The sequence below is a fragment of the Bacillus rossius genome, chromosome 11, assembly GCF_032445375.1.
Source record: "Bacillus rossius redtenbacheri isolate Brsri chromosome 11, Brsri_v3, whole genome shotgun sequence".
Classification (NCBI taxonomy): domain Eukaryota; kingdom Metazoa; phylum Arthropoda; class Insecta; order Phasmatodea; family Bacillidae; genus Bacillus; species Bacillus rossius.
In genome coordinates this window covers 41,041,718-41,066,410 of record NC_086338.1, presented here as the reverse complement: position 1 = coordinate 41,066,410, position 24,693 = coordinate 41,041,718, and the positions used below count along the sequence as shown (strand labels likewise).

At 40.6% G+C, this 24,693-nt stretch overlaps 2 protein-coding genes across 14 annotated transcripts in view; one reads left to right on the top strand and one right to left on the bottom strand.

Annotated features, from left to right (window-relative positions):
• Positions 1-10,708, bottom strand: part of LOC134536862 (uncharacterized) — a 53,243-nt gene extending 42,535 nt beyond the window's left edge. For 2 of the 5 annotated variants that reach the window (XM_063376906.1, XM_063376907.1), the window contains exon 1: positions 10,609-10,694. In XM_063376906.1, the coding sequence (XP_063232976.1) occupies positions 10,609-10,657 (49 nt within the window). In that variant the 5' untranslated portion in view covers positions 10,658-10,694. Of the gene's footprint in view, positions 1-7,975; positions 8,119-10,608 lie in introns of those variants that run through there. The other 3 variants (XM_063376903.1, XM_063376902.1, XM_063376905.1) reach the window with 3 other exon arrangements.
• A 1,634-nt stretch (positions 10,709-12,342) lies between these two features.
• LOC134536860 (protein Abitram) overlaps positions 12,343-24,693 on the top strand; it is a 34,094-nt gene continuing 21,743 nt past the window's right edge. For 2 of the 9 annotated variants that reach the window (XM_063376893.1, XM_063376891.1), the window contains exon 1: positions 17,337-17,558. The gene's annotated coding sequence lies outside the window, so the exon portion shown is untranslated. Of the gene's footprint in view, positions 12,464-17,335; positions 17,559-17,579; positions 17,938-24,415; positions 24,609-24,693 lie in introns of those variants that run through there. The other 7 variants (XM_063376894.1, XM_063376899.1, XM_063376900.1 and 4 more) reach the window with 7 other exon arrangements.

Here is a 24,693-nt window from a genome sequence, read left to right as displayed (position 1 = left end):
AGGCTTTTGTTAGGTGACATTTGTGAAAGTTGGTCGCACAGGAATTTTGACAACGCTTCAAAAATAGCAATCTTTCTGCTTGCAGGTGATTGGAAAGAGTAAACTTTTATATTGCTTTTAAATCACTGGCTCAATATTAAGAATATTATTTCTAAGCATCTCGTAATTTACGCATTTAGTTTCATTGACATGACATTAAAAAACGCACTGCAAAGAATATCCCCCAATTTTTTTCCATGCGATAAATATTAAAAAAAAAACAACTAAATGTAAATGTATACAATAACGCCGTACCTAATGGATCCAATACCGCCATTTTTCATTGATATGTAGTTCTGATAAAATATAGCGATTTTATTCAGACTCTATTGTCGAATACTTAATGCCCCTATTCGTTTTTTAAGCATATAAATGCAACAATTAGTGATTAGATTTGTATCACAACATATTATCTTGATTACTACAAAAATTAATGCGGAGGAAAATTTAATTTCAAAATTTGGTTTCAAGAAATAATTTCGCAGCCTTACTTTTGGATTTGTATGTCGTCGGTTGGATTTTTAGTTAAGGGATAAGTTAATCAATCATTTTTAATTGTTGATGAAGAATGTTTTATTGTTAGTCAGGTCACGATTAAATTAAAACATTGTTTGCTCTCAGGCATGCATAGAGTAAAATGATGAAAAAAACTTTTTAAAAATATATTTTAAATGCAATATACTAAAAAGTATTATGGTTTCTTAATATTTCCATAAAATATAGGGTACTCAGTTTTATCGTACTGGCATGCGTGTACTATGACTCTAAAAACATGGAATCAAGACTAACTCTAACCAAGATAAATTTACACCATTTCATTTAACTGGGCTCAAATCAGACTCATTACTCAGTTAAAAAACACTTTCGAACAATTATTTAATACATTATCTTTTTTTCTCTGGCGGAAAATGGAGCGATACAAACCACAGGGCAACTGGTCACAGAAACAGATCTTTAGGGTGGTACAACTTATTCACCAGGGGTCAAAAGTAGCAACAGCTGCTAAGGAAAATAATGATTTCGTAGAAAATTACGTGACCACTGTTCCGCTATAGTTTTTTTTTTTTTTTTAAGAAACGTTATTTCACTTACTGCTTTCGCTCCTAGCCTATATTCAGAAAAATCACAACATTCAAGTGACCTCAACCCCATCTTAGGTGCCGCTACGGGAACTTTCCCAATCACTTTCCAGTGTCTGTAACTGAAGAAGCCAGGCTACTTCTCTTCGCTAAACGCAATAACGGCTGCATAACTTAAGAAATATAACCTCAAAGTTTTGTGAAGATTGGTTAATTAGATTTTTCACGATGGCAAGTTTATTTTGCCGCTGTGTACGGCTTAGCAAGCGAGGAGCTAGACCGGACTCCTCCACGTGACGTCAGCCCGACCCGGTGTTGGAGGGGGGGGGAAAGCGCGGCAGCCGGGAAGAGGCCGGCCTGGGGTGAACAGTAAACTAAAATGGTCGATTATGTCAGGTCAGTTACATTATAAATACTTTCAAACTAAGGTGATATTAAAAATAATGTGAATTAATTTTAATTATTCCTTAGTTTTAAATTATTTATAATGTAACTGACCTTACTTAACAAACCCGTAACAAAGGATGTACAGTAACAACTGACGTAAATTTTTTTGTTACTTATTACTTGCGCAACAATATCAAAATAACAAATAAGACTTTAAAATTAGAAACGTTAAAAACTCACCTAAGTTGGAGGCGGTAATTAAACACCGTTTTAAACAATAATTGAACTTAATAATCACGTATTAGTTAATTTGAATTCTGGCCTAACAATCACGTGACATCATTATCCAATAAAAAAAAAAAAAATACTCGTACGTAAACAAGAAACAATGGTGCACGCACGCCACAGGAATGCGCTGGTTTTGTGCTGAAATTTAAAAATTCGATATCTCCTAAAGTATTTGGAATTTCTAATCTCCGCCGCTTTTAATGAAAAGAGGAAGTTGAAGAGCATATAATAAAGGTATTTTCGGATTTTTAACATTTTTTTTTAGCAAATACCGCTCAACTACATATGAATAAATTTAAAAATTCGATATCTCCTCAAGTATTTGGAATTTCTAATCTCCACCGCTTTTAATGAAAAGAGGAAGTTGAAGAGCATTATATATAGGTATTTTCGGATTTTTAACATTTTTTTTCGGAAATACCGCCCAAGTAAATATTTACCCATATTTTAAGTGTTTATAATTATTTAATTTGTTTATAATAAATTTTCCTTGTTAAATACATATTTACCATATAAATTCCTTATGTCCTTCTTGCACTGAAGCCTTTGAATCATTTTCGTTCAGTTTTATCGTGCTGTACTATAATTATGGTACGCATTGGAAAACGAATCTGAGATTCGAATCTAACTTCACCTCAGTGAAAAACTAGGGGTTCAAGAACAAAAAAAATTCATTACTCCCCCATTAGGCACACTATCAAAACCGTTCGAACTGTTTATAAATCTTATAATTTGTATCTAAAACTGTTACATGAAACAATTTTTGATAATACGAACAATTGCTGAAAGGGGTTGAAAAAACTAGAGGTGTAAAAGTAACGAAAAAATGTGTACCCGTATGTATTCGTTACTATAACAATTAGTATTCGTTACTTTCGTATCGTTACTCGTTACTTCTGATACCGCATGACATGGCACATGCTATGTTATGTTTTTTTTTTTTTATTTTTTTTTATTTTTTTTTTTTTATTATAGTGGCCTACAGCATGAAGCCCACGGCCATAGTTCAGAGTGTCGGGAGCATGTTAATCAGAAGAGGAGACTAGAGAATAAACTACATCTTCTTGGTAGAGGCCCGTCTACCGAGGGTGGAGTAGGCCGTGGAGCATGGAACAAGGAGTTGGGGAGGGCCGGCCACCAAGGAAGTTACAAGAGCAACCCCAGGGTTACAAAATGATGCCATTGGACAAAAAGTAAGCGATGATTGCCAAATATGCAGCGTGGGTGGAGGTGTATACCATATTAGGGTATGATAGTGGGGACGGCAAGTCCAGTTCCTGAAAAGTACGTAGGAGGTGCGTTCTCGCACTCAAACGGGGACATTCCAATAAAAGATGCTGAACATCTGCGACAGGAGCCCCACAAGGGCAGGTCGGATGGGGTGTCATGTTCAATCGACAGAGGTGCTCTGGAGTCAGAAGATGCTCGGACCGAAGACGGAAGGACATGACCGCCTGACGGCGAGAAGCATATGGGGGAAGCGTTTTGTAAACTGGAACCGTAGAGGGATGGAGAGAAGGGTAGAGTGATGAATGCGTGTGGGCATAAGCAATCCAATCCTGGAACATAATCTCCTTGAAGTATCTCTTCACGAGAGGGAGCAGAGGCTGGTACGAGGCGGGTTGTACTAGGTGACCGGTGGATATGGCTAAATTGGCCATCTTATCGACAGTTTCATTTCCCCCCAAGCCAACATGGCTGGGAACCCAAAGGAACGTAACAGGGCCCGAATGTGGTTCAATTTGAAGGCAGAGGTGTTTAATACGTAAGAGAAGCAAGTCGGAGGTCTGATGAGAAGAACAGAGGGACGTGAGAACGCTGGCAGAATCTGAAACAATCAAGGGAATGGGAACCACGTGCGACAGAATATATTGTAAGGCCATAAGTATTGCAAGCGCTTCGGCATAGTAGATGGAAGTGTAATCAGGAAGCCTGTAAAGTCCAGATCGACCGTGCGAGGAGTCAAACCATGCGGCACCCACACCATCCTGACGTTTAGAGCCGTCCGTATATATGCGAGAGGCAGAGGGGTATGATGCAAGAAGGTCCAAGTATATTTGCCGAAGCACCGCGGGGGGTTTGTCTTTATGACCCTCAATACGAACCAAGGGGACATAAGTAAGAACATCAAACGAGTAGCAGTATTTATAACAATACAGTCCGGGATCAATGGATCGAGCAGCTGTAAGAACTGGAGTGGGAATGTCATATAGGGCGTCCATAGCCCGTCGTAAACCTGGCATCTTTACGATACGAAGGTGAACCCAATGGCGGGCATATAGCATACGGCGAGATAAGGATAATGGAATAAGGCCTAGTTCAATGTACATATACATGATAGGTGTGGATTTAAATGCACCTAGGATGATTCGCATAGCATTATTCTGAAGTGTTTCCAACCTTTGCAACTGGGAAGTGGACGCGTGCATTAATACCTGGCTACCGTAGAGAAGGATCGGTCGGATAGTAGAAATGTAAAATGAGCGAAGACTACGGACATCAGCCCCCCAAGTTTTCCCCGCTAGAGCCTTAAGGAGGTGTAACCGACGAGAGCATTTATCAATGACATAATTAATGTGAGTGATACCGAGCATTCGTTGATCTAAGAAAACACCAAGGTATTTGATGCACGTGACTATAGGTAAGGGAACACCATCCAATGAAATAGCATGAGCAGGCGTCGTAACCCGTTTTCGTGTGAAGTGAATTATCTTCGTTTTCGATAGGGACAGACTGAATCCATGCGTTCCCAACCAATGTTGAGCCTTAGTGAGTGCAGCTGAAAGAGTAGTACTAGTGTCAAGAATAGTAGAACCACGATACCACAACACCACATCATCGGCGTACGCAGTTAATTTAGCCGAAGTTCCAATGTGAAACATAAGGTCTTGAGTATAGAGAAGGAAGAGAAGAGGGCTAAGAGAGCTTCCTTGCACTAATCCCTGGGACACCTGGCGGGTGTAAGGTGCAGGTCGTACCATCCGCGGTGTATAAGTACGAGAAGAGAGTAAGGCAGAAAGGATCCTGATAATCTGACTAGGAAGTCCTAATTTATATAGTTTCGAGTACAGGATGGGAAGTTGGACATTATCAAAAGCCGCAGATATGTCCATGAATATGGTAGAGAATATCTCTTTACGTTGAAAGGCTAAACGAATTTGAGAGTAAAGGGAGCAGATGGCATCTTCAGTGCCCATACCAGAACGAAAGCCAAATTGTTCTGGACGAAGGAGGTTATGATACTCAAACCACCACACCAACCTATTTTTGAGTAACTTCTCAAATAATTTAGCCAAGCACGAACGGAGAGCGATAGGTCTATAGGAGGTGGCCTCAAGAGGAGACTTGCCTGGTTTAAGTATCGGAAGGATGTAGAATTCGCGCCAGCTAGGTGGAATAATGCCAAGCCGTAGAATGAGGTTAAAAATGTGCAATAAGAAGGACTGCGCATTTACAGGAAGATGACGGATCATACTATAAGTAACCAAGTCCGGTCCGGGTGCAGAATCAGGCGTAGTCTGGACACATTGAGAGAGTTCTGAAAAAGAAAAGTCTTGTAGGAGCGAGGTACAGTCCTTATCCTTTGACGTGGGGTGAACCGGAGGAACGTCATCGATGAAAGGCGGAGGAGAAACTGTAGGAGGAGCGACCAGTGACATGAAGTCATGGAGTAAGTGGGGAGGCAGAGATGCCCAGGCCGTGGATGTGAGACTATGTCGAAAAGTATTGAATTGTCGCCATAACGTTTTCAGAGAGGTAGAACGTGAAAAAGATTCACAGTAAGATTGCCAGTGAGCTTGTTTACGTTTTTTCCAGGTTAACTTAGCAAATGCTTGGGATTTTTTAAGAAGTATAAAGTTGTCCAAAGTAGACCGTGTTTTGTACGTCCGTAAGGCGTTTAAGCGCTGCCGATTGGCACTGGCACAGTGTTCATCCCACCAGGGAGCCTTACTTTGTTTATGTACAGGACCCTTTAACCGGAATGGCATAGATGCGCAAGCTGCTTGGAAGAGGTTATTATAGAAGCTAGAGTATAAGTGAAGGAGGTCATCATTGGAAGAGCAGAACGTAGCAGCGGTCCGAGATTCCAGCCACGAAGAAAACAAAGTCCAATCGGCCCGTGATGAAAGAAAAGTATAATACCAGTGTGATTCTGAGTGCCATTGGGTAGTGGGGTGTGACGTGGTGATAAGAATAGGGAAGTGGTCACTGCCCCAGTTGTCCGAAAGAACCTCCCATTTAAAGTTGCCAGCCAGATTAGACGTTATGAAAGAGAGATCGATTGCAGTAGATGACGCAGTAGGAGGACCTATCCAGGTGTGTTGTGTACCATTTAATAGAATATAAGGAGACGTATGTAAATAGTCAAGAAGATTGATCCCAGCTGCATCATTAGATTTGTTGCCCCAGAAAACATGATGGGCATTAAAATCACCCCCAATGAACACAGCACCATCGAATTGTTGAAAAAAGTCTTCCCAATTTTGAGATGTATACAAAGATCGGGGGTGGACATAAATCGAGACAATGGTGAGGGGAACATCATCAAGGAGGAGCCTGATAGCGATAGCATCTACGCGTTGCATAGAGGGAGGGAAGGACACGTTAATTTCCGTGCTGGGATGTCTTCGAGAGACCAGAATGGCCGTACCCCTATCCAACTTTTTCGAGAGGTATAAGTTATAGCCGGGAAAAGTAACATGATGTCCTGAATTTAAAAGAGTTTCTGTAAGAAGAACTGCATCACATGAGACCGTAGAGAGAAAATGGAGCAGGGGGAACCTATTAGCCGAAAGAGATTGCGCATTCCACTGAAGAAGCAAGAAGGGGTGTTTGAGAAGCATTGTTAAACTAGCACCTGGACAAAAGCCGCGATGAGGCTTTCTTTGTCGAAGGCGTAATCAGTTTCCTTTTTAGCTGTAGCTATCATAATTTCAATGGTATCGACCAATGACTTAAGTTTTTCCATGTTAAGCCTTAATCGTGTGGAGTGTGGAGGTGGAGCTATGTCAGAAGAGGAAGTGTCCTGAAGGGCATCCTGTGAAGGATGACGCGTATGCATCATAGGGGGAGAAGAGGACGGTCCTCCGTCGGGAGGCCCCGGCAGTGCCACACCATTGGTGATGTCAGGCGTGTAGGGCCGAAACTGAGAATAATAATGTTGAAGATTGAAAGAATTCTGACTTGTTACATTCGTGATCGGTGGTACTGCTTTATAGCAAACCCTGTACCCATCCGGTCGAAGTGGTGGATTCGAGGAGTCGGAGTGAAGAGCCTGTGCGTAAGTGTGATCAGAAATGGGAATGTGTTGTGGACCGATAGGTGAAGGCTGCGTCAGAGGGGGGAAGCTGGTGAGTCTCGGCAAGTGGTGGGGATCCATACGATCTTTAGGGAATGGGTATATCCGACCAGTAGCGCGCTGTACCTGCTGTCTCGCATCCGAATATGAGAGATTATTGTAGGCCATTACCCGTTTTATTTCCCTCTCAAATTCCCAAGCAGGGCACTTAACCTTGTCCGTGGAGGGGTGGTTACCCCGGCAGTTGACACATAATGGAGAATCGTTATGGGGACATGTATCCAAGGAGTGCTCCTGAGAGCAAATTGCACATGATAGAGCCTTAGATCGACATAACTTGAGCGAGTGACCAAAGCGGTGACATCGATGGCATTGAAGGACTGACTGAACACGAGGTTTGACGATGAAACGCTCTTTAAAGATGGCAATATATTCGGGAAGGGTTTGTCCCTCAAACGTCACTTTAACCAGTTTAATGGGTACCCGGGTATCTGGAGCTATATATTTAGTCAACCGCTCAAGATGTATGACGCGTTGAGGGGACTCGATACCCTCTAGCAGATCGTCAATGGCCACGTCCAAAGGGATGCCATAGATCAATCCCTCCCGCTGGATTAGGCCTTGGGGAATAAGACATTTAACCTGAAGTGACTTGACTTGCTCTGAAGTAACGAATTGGTTCGCTGCCTGTAGGGTAGCGAAGGTAATCTTCAGCCTGTTAGGCCCCGAGCGCTGAATTTGGACAATATAAGGGTTAGGATGAAGTTTTTTGCCAATGGTCAAAGGGTGTAAGTTACCTATATTATGTTGCATTGATTCTATCAGGACAATATATGGGCCAGGATGGTTAATGGGGTAACGACACTCTGAACGATGAACATACCTGTTATTAGGAGAACTGTGTTGCTGTGGATCTGCAATCTTATGAGCCTTAGCTTGTCTATCAACTTCAGTAACTTCCTCAGTTAGCAATTTCCTCTTAGTTAGACTACTATTATCCACCTCCATAGTTAAATGTTCGGTAACCTGCAAATTTACATCATGCTGTAATTCACTATCCAGACTGACCACAGATTACAGTCTCTGTGAACTGTCGCACTCGATGGTCAAAACCGGTATCTGCTATGTTATGTAACAGCATCGAATCGAGTCGTATTTCGTACTGTAGGGCCGCGACGTCTTGGCGTGTCGTTTTGCGGGGAAGCGGGGAAGAGTAAATGAGAGGGGAAGCAGCTGCGCGCGCACATCAGCCGCTATGCGGTTCATAGCAAAAACATCAGGCGCCACGCTCTCAGTCTGAAGTGAATAATGGAGCCCGACGCAGGACGTTCAAGATACAATAAAGTAATACATAGTGGGGAGAGGGAAATTATAAGTAGTGTAATCCAGTGTTGTGATGAAGAAGCTGCCAACAAATGTCTGCTAGTACCTCTAACAAATGCAACCGAAAGAGCTGCGCGATACACAGGTATAAGCCAAAGATCAGTTTCGCGCATCCGAAAACACAACAGAGAGACGACAAATAAAAAACAAACAACAACATTATAAGTTTTTCAATGCATTCCCCGTAATTTCACCCGCGGTTTGTTTGTTTTGCATTTGGCAATTTTCCCAACTTTCTGCACCGCTTGTTAGAATATTTTTTATCTACAAGTGTAGCCGATATTGCTACACATTATATTGCATTTGGTATATTACATGATATTATATTACATTATATACATTATATATTGCATTATATATTTTATAATATATATGATTTTATGATATATATTAATGTATATTATATTAATACATTATTTATTTACAATTTATATGTTTATATTTACATATATATATATCACTCCTTTATTTGACCGTTAAACAGCCTCTCATGTTTAATTATTCATTTCAAGCCAAAAAAAAAAACTGGGAAACGTTTGTTGTCAGTTGATGACTTTGATAGAAGAGTGATCAGAGACACTAGCCACGAATTTTATGCAGTAAAAAAACGACAAGGAAACTACTGCCAGTTTTGAAAGAAAAAATCGGATGGAGTTAGGGAAAGACATCGCTGCGTAAAATACTCAAAGAAATGGGTTTTGTGTGGAGAAGAAGCCAAAATAAGCGAATGCTTCTTCTCGAAAGATCTGACGTTGTTGCTTGGCGATAACGGTAGCTGACTCAGATGAAACAGTGCAGGGAGGCTGGAAAGAATATATTTGACATGGATGAATCCTGGGTTGACACTAATTTAACCTTTCAGAAATGTTGGCAAAAGAAAGGTGACGCTGAAGGTGTAGGTAATGGCAACAGGAAATGCAGCGCACAGACTGATAGTTTTAAGCGTTGGTTCTAGGCAGGGCTTCCTTCCCGGAGCCTCTCTTGCTTATAAAGCAAGCACAACAACAGGAGACTATAAAATACGCGAGGATGGTTTGTTATAAATATGGTTTTCGGACCCCTCGAAATTACTAAAATGGTTCTTTCAGAGTGCTGTTATGGAAAAAATACCAACCCGTGTGCATAAAAGTGGTAAGGTTCTTGAAGTGCGTGAAAGTGTCATGTCGATCGTCTTCACATTTCAGCCAAACCAAATGGAAAAGTAAGCATCAGCGAGGGAGTTACATGCAAGTCTTAATTAATTGTGTTTCCTACAGCAACCCACAATTACAAATTTAGTTCTTAACTTTAAAGAATTGTATAGCTATGTTTAACTATATTTAACTAAGCTGCCCAGTCGAGCAAATGGTGCACTACCTTTAAATAATAAATTACCGTAAAGCATTATCACATCTTTGTATCATTAAGATCTGCGCTGTGTTGCACCGTACGTGAGATTGTTCTCGACCAATGTTTTCGGAACGGCATGGAGACTTCCAGGCCGTTGTTATCTGCGGAGCAGACAAGGCGGGACGTGTCGATTACAAGGTCGCTGAGCTCTAGGGAGTCGACCCGCCAAGACGTCGCGGCCCTACTATACGCGTACAGTATGACGTCGCGTAAATAAAAATAAATCGAATATAAACAATTAAAAATATTTGATAATTAACAGCTTTTGTTAACCAAGAAACAATTAACTCTCATTAGAGCGGCTTTATTATAATATATCTTTTAAGATAAGAACATAAAACGTGAAAATACGCGATTATAAAAAACAAAAACATACATATTTATAATTTGTAAAAAATACTTTCTTACGTTGTTTCTGTTCGAATCTAAAACTTTGTCTACACACACAATACCTTTAATAAACAGTAAAAACCTTGGACGACGAATTTCCAAATTATACTTTTATTAATAAACAAACATCGTTCTTTGTAACGAATAAGCGCGCGCATGCGTGAAACATACGAAAGATGCGAGTAACGAAATGCATTCGTGTGTAAAGTTTCGTTACTCGTTACTAGATGCCGCACCCGTTACTCAGTAACGAATACATACGGTTTGCTACAGCTCTAGAAAAAACATGCCGATATACGAATACGAATAGTAACAGAAACAGATGATACTAGGGCATAACTTGATATTACTAACCTGGCAATAGGAGGGTTGCATATCCTGGAGACTTTATAAATATGCTCATTACTAATGAGAGCTAATTTCGGCGAAGCAATCACACGTTTCCGGTACTGAAATACAAACACTTTTTTTTTTTTTTTGGTTGAGTGGCCTACGGTGTGAACCAGCAGCCATGATTCAAAGCAGCTGAACTTAGACGTTAGTGGGTGACCTACGGTAAGGAAAAATACGGGTAGGGAGGCTAGTCTTCTTGGTAGAGGCCCATCTACCACAGGAGCGGAAGGCCATGGATGAAGGAAGAAGAGGATGGGCACGGAAACCGGCCACCTCGGATTATTACTACTTCAGGGTTATACATGAATATGATTGCGTAGAATGAAATCAATTAAGATCTGACATACCTCATGTGTATGGTGGTATAACATCGAAGGATACGACAAGGGGAATGGCAATCCCAGCTTTTGCAAGTCCTGATACATTTTTTGTCTGTCCACAAAATTTGGACATTCCAGAAGTATATGTCGCATATCTGCATAAGGGTGTCCGCAGGAACAACCCGCCGAATCAATAATACCCAGCTTGTAAAGATGTGCCGGTGAACTATTGTGATCGGAACGAAGACGGAAAGATATTATAGCACGATTGCGATGTGATGACAGGGGGTAGTGGGATATAACCTTAAATGTAGTACCATGTAACTCACGATATAAGGTAGAGCGGGCAGCAGATAATTGTGTCAATTGGGAAATCATGAGAGAATGATAATGGGCCTTGATAAGCGGTTGTAAGAGCTGCGGAGATCGCGGGTACATAGGGACACCCTGTGTAATTTCCATTTTCGCTAGATGATCGACTATTTCATTGTTGTGTATGCCAGTATGACTGGGAATCCATAGAAATACAGGTTCGTTTGTGTATTGACGAATGGCTAAGCATAATTTTTTAATTTCAAGGATAAGAAGCTCCGCAGGAGTCCGGAAGGATTGTAGCGAGGTTAAAACGCTAGCAGAGTCTGAGAGTATGAGAGGAGCTTTTATCTGACAGTTTAGTATATATGTCAATGCTTGATAAATCGCGAATGCTTCCGCCAGATAAATGGTGATGTAAGTAGGTAATTGGTAGAGGCCCGTTTTGTGATTAGTCTTATCAAACCAAGCTGCTCCCGTTCCAGCAGAAGTTTTGGAACCATCGGTATAGAGATGGGTACTGTCCGGGTATTGTATAAGCATGAAATACAAACACGAGGAAATGTGTGACGGGTTTCAGTCCTGTTTTGACAACCCGGCATACAACAGTTTTTAGTGTAGTACATATTGACATAACGCAAGTACGACAAAAACACTAAATATAAATTACACGATCAACAGGAATGAGCTAACCTAAACTGTGCACAGTTCATAAGAATTTAAGCGGGAAAAAATGTCAGTCAACGTAAACAAAACAGACTACTAGCGCTCAAATGCACTCACGTGGGTGTACCTCGAACTAATTACATTGTAAGCGGTTTTCCCATAGAGATAGCCCGCCATGGCGAAAAGTGGCAGCATTTATACTTATAAACCATTTTAGAAAATGTCAGCAGCCAGAAAATTTCATTTTAACACATTCATAAGCCAACGTGCTTCAAAATCCAAGCCACCATTACAATTTTACCAAAGACTATATACTCGGGTAGCCTAAGATTCACTGACATGGGACGACATTCTGTTTGGGTGGAGTCGTTCATCTTCGATTTTTTTTTTTAAATTTGATCACGAATAGATAAACAAACAACTATTAAGTAAGCAAAAGATTAGTTTTCTATCCATTGTTGTAGAATATTCATAAATTGTGGGAAGATTTAGTTATTATTATTTGAAGGAACTTCCAGGTAAGGAAATATGGTATTTCTGGTAAAGTTTGTTTTATTTATTTATTTATTCAGTTTTTGATCGGTATATCCCATTTGAAGGTAAGGACTCCGGGATATAGGACAAGTCAATTAATACAAATATATACATTGACGTCGTACCGACCATGGCCGTTAAGCCCGTGCTCCACACTGCCAGTACCGTATCCCGTTTTCGGAAAGCGCCCCTTGCCAAGCCGAATTAAGTCATGCGAGCGCCCCGGGCGTGACCTCAATAAATGGAATTAAACATCAGGACACAAAACTCCGGGGGCTCGACTACGGAAAACAATTCCCAAACGAGGCACTAGGACGAAATTAATTAATCACAAGCAGTGAGCAAGTGCGCCGTAGAGATTCCGTGCATGCGCGGCACGCACAGAACAGAAAACAATGCTCGTTACTAGCCACAGCGGCTACTGGCCTTGATTAATTGGCCTATGATAGTGGTCTAGCCAAACTAAGGGAATTCAAACCCAAACAGTGCTCATTGAGACAATTTGTAGTTAAATTTACATTCGCCAACTTGGTGCTGCTTTTTAAATTAATAAATCAATTAAAACAACAGTTAAGCCTTAAGCAACTATGTACCAGGGGCAAACTTTTAATCAAGCACCTGGAGTATGTTTTTAACTCATCATATAACAAATTAAATTATTATAAGTTTTTGGTGCCGACTCACAAAGAAGAGAATGTTTCTCTTCCTTGCGAGATGGCCATGTTCGGCAGTCTCCAACCACTTGGCGCCGGGAACATACATGTGTCCGTGGGCAGCATTCAAGTTAGTTTCATTGATTATTTTATTCTGCACTACATCTTCAAATTTAAATCCTTTTATTAATTCACCACTGCCCACGTCGACTCGGCGCGTATTTTGCGGAACCGGGCCTATCCCAACCATCTTCAGCGTGATAACGTGCTGCGTATCGTATCACGGAACTTATGGTACTGGCCGACTCCAGCGAGAGTATTTTTAATTAAGGACGCTGTGCATATGCCTGCCAGCTGGACTCACGTAAGTTTTTCTCCGAACTTAGGAGCCCGCTCATCGAGCCCCCCCCCCTCCCCCCCCCCCCCACCCAGCAACCGTTAACTTTTTCGGCGCTGGCCATCTCCAGCGAGCATCGACCCAGGGCCGGTGCAAGGTAATTCGGCGCCCTGGGCGAAAAACCTTAATGCACCCCCCCCCCCCCTCAGAACCGGACACCCCAAAATTTTTTTCCTTGCCTCAAAATACATCACGTAAGCCTAAGATTTTGTCAACAATCAAATGTAAGCGGGCTTGACTGTGAAGGCCGCTCGGCCGTGTGGAGGACGGGGAATTACGGAAAATGATATACGAGTTGGCGAGAATACATTTAATTTGGGAGTTTCACCGGGGGTCCATGTGGGTACACGGTACACTCTACAAGTCCGCTCCGCGGTTCAGACCCGCTACAAAAATTCTCACCAACACTAAACACAACACTACGTGACAATGGTTACCGCGGCAGTCTCGCGGGACGTGGGTCGATGCTTGCTGGAGACGGCCAGCCCCGAAAGTTAACTGGTGCAGGGGGGGGGGGGGGTGGTCGATGAGCGGGCTCCTAAGTTCGGCGAAACACTTACTTGATTGATACGATCCGCAGCGCGGTATCATGATGAAGACGGTCGGGATAGGCCCGGTTCCGTAAAATATGCGCTGAGTCGACGTGGGCAGCGATGAATTAATAAGAGGTTTTAAATTTAAAGATTTAGTTCAGAATAGAAATAATCAATGAAAGAAACTTGAATGCTGCCCACGGACACACGTCTGTTCCCGGCGCGGAGTGGTTGGAGACTGCCGAACATGGCCGCCTCGCAAGGAAGAGAGACTTTCTCTTCTTTGTGAGTCGGCGTCAAAATACTTATGTTAATTGAATTTACTCTATTACCAGTTAAAACATGTTCCAGGTGCCCAATTAAAATGTAGCAGCTGGTAATTGGGTGCTTAAGGCTTAACAATGGTTTTAATGTATTTAATTATTTAAATTGTGACATCAAGTTGGCGACTGTAAATTTACTAACATATTGTCCCACTGCGAATTGTTTTAGAGGGATTTCTCCTATTCTGACATGATCATAGTCACGGGCATTTTAATTAAGGACAGTGGCTGCGGTGACTGTTAATGAGGTTTGTTGTCTGCTCCGTGCATGGTGTACTCGCCCGGAGTGGCTACGACGCACTTATTACATGTCGGGTAATTAGTAATTTCGTACTAATGGCTTTTCCCTTAATTGAATTATGTGTTCGAGCCTCCGGGGTTCTGTACCTTTAAATTTCATTATGTCTATTGGGGTCACGCCCGAGGCGCTAGCCTGACTCAATCCGACTTGGCAAGGGGCACGCTCCGAAAAACGGGATACGGTACCGGCGGTGCGGAGCACGGGCTTAACGGCCATGGTCGGTACGACGTCATGGTATACAATGTGTGCTGTTTTAATTTACTGTGCTGAAGTTCGCTCTATCTGGCCGCCCGGGTGTGTCATACTACAGCGCGCTTGGAACAACAACGGCCTAAGTCATTTCATGCAAGTACGGAAATTCTAATAAACATGACAATATTAATTCAATAGAATATGAGATAGCTGGTTTTAGAAACCTTCTTACATGTGTATACTATAAATTAAAAATATAATTGAAGGTAAAAATTCCGTACCAGACGCACTAATGTCTCTCAGTGCCTCCAATATATGGTTTTCAGGGTATCTTTCACAAACATTAATTTATTTTACCCTCTTTGGCCATCGCTACCGATAGAGCTGACATATAGGGACCTTCCTACAAGTATATACAATAAATAAAAAATATTACATGTGACCAAACTATCGTAGCGGTTGCACCAGGGCCTCTGAGGGCCTCCAAAGTATGGTTTTAAAGGCTATGCTATAAACATGATTTTTTTCTCCCATTTTGGCCATCCATACCGATAGAGCTGATATATAGAGACCTTTCTACAAGTGACGTCCCACGGCTTGAGGCCCCCGGTTCCCTGCTTACGTGACTGTCCAGTTATGCCCGTACTGCACCAAAGATCCTTGCTGCGTCGCGATCTCAGGTTCGTGGCGCTCCCACGACGCGTTATCTGTCGCGCCACCGATCCTTGTCGCGTCGCCCGCCGTCTCCGGTTCACACCGCTCCCACGTCACGTTATCTTGCGCCGAACGTCTCCGGTTCGCGACGTTCCCGCGCCTTGATAACTCTCGCTGACGTCTTGGGTTTCCGTCGCTCCCACGTCGCGTAATCTCGCGCCGACGTCTCGAGTTCGCGTCGCTCTCACACCGCGTTTTCTCCCGCCGGCGCGCCGTATCGAGTTCGCGCCGCTCCCACGTCGCGCGGCTGCACCTGCTTCCGTCCTGTCCTGCACCTGCGCTTGCGTGCTTACGGCCACACTAGTTGGGCGCCAAATGACGTCCCTCGGCTTGAGGCCCCCGGTTCCCTGCTTGCGTGACTGTCCAGTTATGCCCGTACTGCTCTCGTCGGTAAGGTGTGGGTCCAGGCCAACGTGGCCGGGACCGGGAACTGCGGGACCTGGAGGGCGGAGTTAGGTGGAGAGGAATAGTGGTAAACTGTTCCAAGAACAATTCGGCATTGACGATTTCACGAGCCTCTTTTATTGACGTTTTATAGCCTGCCGCAGCCTGGCGGAACCATCGCGGAACAAGCGCCCTTCCCGCGGCGACCCGGACTCCCGTAAAACCGTACTGCCCGTTAAGACGTCCTGACACGGATTGGGAATTTGTATACGTAAGACTGACCCTGTTTAAGGTTACACCGTGAAGAAGCGCTGTACGTGCGCGTCCCGTTACGTAACGTTTCGTAAGACGATGGAAGTTCTGAGTCCCGTAATTGCGCGTCCGCGTTCTAGAACTCTCGGCTGGTTACGTCACTCGACGACTCGAAAATTCAGTAAAGCGGTGAATGACTCGCGGAGGCAGCTTGACTGCCGCGACAACCCGTGAACTGGAAACGAAAGACTGGCCACGAGCTCAAGGTACGCGCTTCGCGAGCAGCGCAGAGCGGCGTACAGGACTGTCCTCGTTCGAGCCCTGAACACGACTGACTCTCCCCGCCCGCCAGCGGGCCGGCGCTCGCGGGCTGCGGGGAGGGGAGGAGAAATCGGCCGGCGTGGGAGAGGTCCCGCCCCGCGGCGCGCCAGGCTGCAATTACATACTAGCACACTTGAGGAAACACAGAATATTTACACAGCTAAACGAAACATTAATCAACAACAAGTTTACAGAATTAATAAATTACGATTACAATATTTACATACTCGTTGAGGCCCGTGACCATTTGGGAAAATATACAAACACAGAATTATTATTGCACAAAAGAAGCCACTGGCATGCTAGGGCGCACGCGGGTGAGTCCCTGGCCGATGCACTGCACTAATGGTTGCACTGGGGAAACAAGAGAGGACGTTGACGAGGCATAACGGCCTGAAGGAGCCGAGGAGACACTTGGGTCGACGTAACAAGTATATAAAATAAATACAAATTATTACATGTGAGCAAACTATGGTAGCGGTTGCACCAGGGCCTTTGAGGGCCTCTAAAGTGTGGTTTTAAAGGCATATGCTATAAACATGATTATTTTCAACCCTTTTGGCCATCCATACCGATAGATCTGATATATAGGGACCTTCCTACAAGTATATACAATAAATAAAAATTATTGCATGTAAGCAAACTATCGTAGCGGTTGCACCAGGGCCTCTGAGGACCTCCAAAATGTGTTTTTTTAAGGCTTATGCTATAAACATGATTTTAGAGATCAGACCATGTGAGACAACCAAATTTTTTTTTTTTTGGTACCGAAGCTACACGAGCGAACGGTGAACTTTGTTATTGTTCGGTTATGTCATTTAACACCTGTATATCTTAGGTTACCCAATTTGAAAATATTACAAAATGCAGCGTGGTCGTGGACACGGCTTGTTTTTGCATTAAATTGTCTGTTTCATTGAATAAAATGCCAGGAAATGTATCTAAAGAACACCAAATTTCTGGGAATTGCACGGAATTATTGGAGAAATTACATGCATGCCGTGACGAGGTAAGTGTTTACAGTGATTACTTTAAAAACTCGACAATTGTTAGGTGTAAAGTAAATATAGAATAAAAATTAGCATGCAAGCTTATCTCCTAGTCGTTAAATAGCTTACGTCAATGTTTTTCGCAGAGTAAAAATAAATTTGCAGTACTAGAGACGTTTCCGTACTTACTCTGAAAACAGAGTTAATAAATTCCTACTAGTTTTTTGAGAATTCACCGCCGCCATTAATTGTGTGCCCGAGTCGGTTTGTGTGTTGGTTTTAGTGAACTTTATTCAAATATTGTGAATGGACCATTAGATAAGGTTGGCTATATGAAAAATACTTAGGCCGGGTTTATAGAAAACGCAAGAACGCAGAAACGCAAGAAACGCAACTACGGTAAAAGTCCAACCTTAACTCTTCTACCAGCACGTTTATAAAAAACGCAAGACACGCAAGAACGCAAGAACGCAACGCAGAAGTTGTTCAACTTTCTACTTCTTGCGTTTTCTCCTTGCGTTTCGGCCTTCTATACTGGTTGCTTTAGTATGTGGAAACTGAAACTGTCATGTAATGCATATAGAAGGCTCTGCGATTGTAATCGTTACGCTTGTGTTTCTTTATTTATGTTTTGGTCTGTCATTCTTCTAGTGAATACAGCGCAATGGAGGAAGCTGATTAATTTCTTATTCAGCTTATCCAAAATTTTCCCTGCCTGTACGATAAGTACAACAAAGATTTTAAAAATAATCATGACTTATTCCTGAAATTTTATTTTTTGACGTTGGCGATGGCCGGCGTCCTTGCGTTTTTTATAAACGACTGTGAATTTCTTGCGGTTGTCGCGTCCTGCGTTCTTGCGTTTCTGCGTTCTTGCATTTTCTATAAACCCGGCCTTACAAACATTGACTGAGGACGGATGGTTGGATTTGTACCTATAGCTTCATTAAAAATACTATAAAATATAATTGTGGCTTAGGAATATACATTAAAATGTAGCTGTACTAACCCAACCAATCGTCAACAATATTTTTAAGTATTTTTTTTATATTGCTTATGTAATCTTAACCTTTGAAGCGTTACTTACGATATGATCCCAAACTACTTTAAATGGAATGTAAAAAAATACTTTATTAATTTAAAAACATTTGGACAAACAACCAAATATGAACTGTAATATTTTCTTACAACTGCAATGCAATGCACCACCATATTAACTATTTTTATTATAAAACAATACCTCCATTGACTAAAGTTCTTCAAAATAAGCACAGAAACCCATATGAGTAAACAATAAATGTTGGCACCACCGTCCATCATACTCGTGTATTTGTAATGTAAGTTGAAAGTGTGATTTTTCATAAACTATTACAGATCCATCTCTAGTATTGGAAGATGGTATTTTTGTACTTTTATTTTTACTTAGCGAAAAAGCCGCGACGTAAAATATACTTACTCTTCCCCTTTTAAAACTCCCTATTCCTGCGCCTGTACCGTAAGACCATGTAATTCATGATAACTTCAGCACAGCCTTGTTGGTGACTTGAATAATATCCCAACCATGTTGTGATATTTAGATTTTTAAAAAAAACTATATTTAGCTGTCCTACTCTCTCCAGATTCTTTGCCTTTGTTCTTACTTGCTACTTTTGAAGCTTAAATACTTTATGAAAACAGGACTTATCCTACAAAGAATATATACATTCTTGCATCTTGGTCTAGTGGCGAGCTCGTCTGGCTGATAAGCCAAAGGGCCCGGGTTCGATTCTTGTCCGGGGAGGGAATTTCTCAAACCTTCTCCCTGGGTTCAGGTCTGGGTGTTTGTAGTGTCCCTTTGACCTTCATCCTGTGGAAGACAATGGTAAACCACTGCGGAGTCATCCTTCCTTGTCAAGCATAGGGATATCATGACTCATTTCCGTTTCATTATTTTCCCTGCATTTTTTTCAACCCTAAATACACATGCTGCTTACCAATATTGAGATATAGACTTGACCAAAAAATCTCTCTCTCTCTCTCTCTCTCTCTCTCTCTCTCTCTCTCTCTCTCTCTCTCTCTCTCTCTCTCTCTCTCTCTCTCTCTCTCTCTCTCTGTGTGTGTGTGTGTGTGTGTGTGTGTGTGTGTGTGTGTGTGTGTGTGTGTGTGTGTGTGTGTGTGTGTGTGTGTGTAAATTGCCGTGCGTTAGTCTCGCTAAAACTAACAAACGGCTCAACCAATTTGAATGATTTTTTTGCTTGCCTCCTTACAGAGATGGTTTAGGGGGGAAAAATAGGAAAAACCCAAAGGAATGCCCGAAAAATCGAAAAAAAAAAAAATTCGTAATTTTGTATGGGAATTGCCACTTAGTATTACTTTTGAATGTTTCTATGTTTGTTCTCTATGCATTCCTAAACCACGGATCCTATCTCGATGAAATTTTGCCCACTTGACCTTCAAAACACAAGGATGGTCACTGTAGGTGCGATTACGATAACACCAACCCTTAAAAGCAGAATTTAAGGTGGCGCGTGATTCATATGATTAGTTACATGTAAGTATTTTATAGTTTTTCCCTCTTTGCTATAGTCCAAATAATGGTGGGAGGGAGGGTGGGACAGAGGATGATAGGAGGAGAGAAAGAGAGAGAGAGAAAGGTTTAGAGAGTGGGAGTAAGGGAAGAGGAAGGGAGAGGAATATTCAGTTACAAAGAGGTAAAGAGATAGAGCCGGAAAGAGACACACTCACACACACTGTTTATGTATACCCACTTTTAAAAATTTGGAAGAAAAAAAAATTAAAGCGGCATTGCAACGCATGCGGGGCATTAGTTAGTCCAAGTATAAAAATCAATTGAAATGCGTTAGTCTCGCAAAAGCTCAAAAATAGTTTGACCGGTTTGAATAATTATTTATTCTGTTCACCTCAATACTGGAGTGGTTTAGGAAAAAAGAACATAAGGAAAAACCCAAAGAAACAGCCGAAATAATGAAAAAATCAAAATTGGTAATTTTTGTATGGAATTTTCCACAATTACATTCAATAGATGACGTACGTGGCGGACCTTTCGTTTGACATCTGCGCAATGCATAACTGTTTTTCCTCTCTGAGTTTTTCATTCCGTGTGGTTGTGTGAAATTTATTACATTTAAAATAGTTTTTTCGTTAAAGAAAGGTAGTGGATGTTGAGAAATGGTTTGGTTTAAGCGAATTCAATTACATTTTGCTAACTTTCATTTTGATCAGACATTCTATTAAGGTTAATTGACTTTCAGCCTTAGACATAACCACAAATTTATTAAATGTGTTTCAGCGAGACTCAATAAACAAGAACTGCGCCATGCATGACTGTTCTTCATTCCATGCGGTTTTGTGAGATCTTTTACATTTTTAAATTGGTTTTTCATTTAAAATAATTTAAAAACTATTGTCTGAGCAATCGAGCCATATTGGCGGCCGAAAACAAAGATGTTGATGATCTCAATGCGTCCATTCAAAATTTCATTTCGAGTCAGTCGTTTTCTTTCAAATCGGTTGACACAGTTATCAACCGGGATGAGGTAGTCAACTATCGTACAAAATTTTTGAATTCGCTGGAATTCGTGGATTACCACCTCACAATTTGGAATTGAGAGTCGGCTCAGTCATCATCATGTGGCGTAACATCAATCAACCTCTACTATGGATCACATAATATATGTGTGAACCCCAACTAAAAGTTCTTTTTTAGGTGCTTTCAGAAGAGATTCCTTTCCATGTTTCTAGTTCAAGTTGATTTGAGAGTAAAATTAACCAATATTTTCCTGTAAACTGAACACAATTCACGCTTTTATGAAATGGTTTTGTTTAGAAAATTATGGCCTATGTTGCTATAGATTTATTTTCAAATAGTTTTTCCAGCTAACTGAAAATCATGGGCAAAGTAGGGGTGTTTTATTAACGTTCTCTGTGTGTGTGTGTGTTTGTGTGGGGGGTATATGTGGGAGTGTGTGTGTGAAAAAACAATTCACTGACTCACTCATCACGAGATCTTCTTAATTATCAGACTTACTGACTTGAAATTTTGCAGACATGTTTCTTTTCCTGAGTAGAGCTCAGCTAAGAACGGATTTTAAGTACATTCATCCCTAAGAGGGCAATTGGGCCAAAAATCTACCGCTATGAGAGTTTGCAGGAGCATTAAAAATATAGTTTTATAAACATTAAACCTATAGACTTGAAATTTGGCATAAATATTTATTGAAATAAAAGATAATTATTGATGAAATTTTTTTTTCTATAAGACCTACAGACTTTAATTTGGCATGAATATCCGTTGAATTAAAATATGTTTATTGGTGAAATTATTTTTTCTTATAATCGACCACTATGAGGGTTTGCGAGGGCATAAATAAGGGTTTTCAGGGGTGTCATAATAAATCAGACCTACAGACATGAAATTTCAAGTGAATAATCATTGGAATAATATAAAAATATTGATGAAAAATTTGTATAGCAAAATCAACTCCTTAGAGATTTTCTAAAGTTATTTATTGAAAAAAAAAATTTTAATCATGTTGGCATTTGCGAGGGCGTCAAAAATTAAAAATTTTAAATTCAAGATGAATATTGGCTGAAATACAAGAAAATTAATTGCTAAACTTTTTTTCAGACTTCAATAATTTATTTTATTATATGTTCCAGTTTTTCAAGTAGGCCTATGTGTACTTAGACTTGAAACTCTGCAGTAATGTGCTCATTTCAATAGACATAAGTCGAGGTTGCTGTTTTCCGAAAATCAGCTTTTCAACAGTAAATTCTACTAACTTTTGTGGGGCTGTTAAATGTCAAAATTTACAGTTTTTCAAGTATATGTCCATACTAGAAACTCAGTAGTGATGTATCTTAAATTACGAGGTTTTCCAAAATTCATCTCCCAATGGTTGTTTCGCCCAGGCAATGCCGGATACTTCAGCTAGTATATAAGTATGTATCTGTGTGTGTGTGCTTGAGTGTATATATGTATGTATTAAGCAAAATACCACTCAGTGATGCACTCGTCACAAATTCTCTAGAACCATACAATCTCTAAACTGTAAATTTGGCACATATATTCCTTTTGCTACATAGGCATTGGCTAAAAACTGATTTTACAAAAATCTTTTCACTAAGGAGGATTGCGGTGGGTTTTTGATGAAAATTTTTCTATTTCAAGTATATGCATGTTAGTGGTTTCTTTGTCTCCATGGCAAAGATGATATCTTTGTTGATGCCTTTTGTGTCTCCTGGCAATGGCTATTGCATTTATGTTTCTCCCATTCCGTTGTTACCCAGTGTTTCAACCTCGCCCTATGTTTAAAGCGAGTGCAGTTTCCCATCTGACTTAAACTGCTGTGAGTATCTACAAGGTACAGGGGCAGTCACTTTGTGTGGCAAGTATTAACTTGGGAACGCCATGTTGTTCACACGGGACTATATATGGCTTGCTCAAGAGTCGGCACACCGTATACTTTACTTGTTTACACTCTGAATGGACAAACAAAAAAGCTTTGTTTGTTTTCTATCTAAATAATATTTACTGTCTTCGTGAGATTTCTAAAAATAAAATAAAAAATTATCCCAATCTATAAGGGTACGTACAGAAATTATGTTCATTCATTTGTATAAATTACTGTTTTACAAATATATGTTTATACCAATAGTATCATAACTGTGGGCAGCGTAGCAAACGTCAAGGACAAAGTTGTGCGAGGAGTAATGGCTGAAAACTTTTGTTTTAAAAATCATTAATATGCATTGGAGTTAGGAACGAAATAACTGTTAAGAAAATTAGAGAGGAATAAAAATTCGTGGTTATGAATAGACGTGTAAGAAACCTTCTGCAATACTAAATCATCAATTATAAGTAATATTCTTCAGGAAATAGTGAATTAAAAACTGATAAATGATGTTAAAATATAGAAGATAAAATTACATTCTAGAAAATACTTATATTAATATCAGTCTCAGATTTCGTCAATTGAATCAACATTGTGAATATTGAATTATACTATTCCTCATCTAACATAAGTGCCACAAGGTATCCTAGAACATAGTGAATCTTCCTACTGTCTTCCCATTGTCGAGCCGAGTTGCATTAGGGAGAGTGAACTGGACCAAATATTGATTAATTTGTGAACATACATTTTGAGTGCTGTAGTTTAATCAAGAGAGTAAATACTGTATTCAATTCATTGGGCCAAACTTTGCAAACCGGTTCTCCTACTCGTTACAGTAGTATTCAAATGATTTTACGAAAAATAAATGTGTGTTTCTCATTCTGCCTTTATTCTTTGGTGGGCCAGAATCCATATTTCTGTAGAAAGTAAATGTTGCTAACACTGCAAATGGTTTTATATTTCCGCTTTTACTTACTTCAGTGCAATTCGCAACCTCCCAAACTTAGCTGTACCAGACATCAAGATAATATTGTTTGACTTCGAGAGTGGACTCCAAAGTTTAACTGTTCGTTGGTTGCCACTTGTGTTAGAAAGTCATAATGCACTTTGTTTGAATTTATCTTGGAATGCGCACAACCGATAATTTAAAAAATTAAAATTAATTGTTCAGTCGCTCAGAAAATAAATGCACAGATTTTTGAAGGGCAACCTGTTGGTAAAAATATACCTCAATATACTATGGGCATTACCTATATTGTTAAAAACTTATCATTCCCAGGGATCATTTATTCATCAGATTCATGCAGTCAAGGACGTAATTTTGGAAACTTAAAAAAAAGTCTGCTGTGCTTTATCCAAATCTCTGTTGGTAGTTTAAAGTCAATAAATTTTTACGCTCATATAATCTTTGAAAAAAATATATATTCTCGTGGCTGTTTGATGTAAGAAGAATACAAAATATGGTTTAACATAAAATATCAGCTGAGTACTGTCTAATAAACTTTAAATTTTTATTTAATGTTGTCTTGCACCAATTGATTGTAAGTGTGGGCCATAACAGTAATCTACTTCCAGGGCTGATAGACTGATAATAGTGGATCGATGTAGTACCCGAGAACTGGACTGAAGAATGTAAAAGATTCTTGAACAAAGTGTTTTAATGAAAAAGTAAAGTAGGTAGGTGTTTAAGTTAGCGCAGTTTTAATGAAGTATGTGCATTTACTCATGTGCTTAATTCTGAAAATGATTTGCTAAATTATGA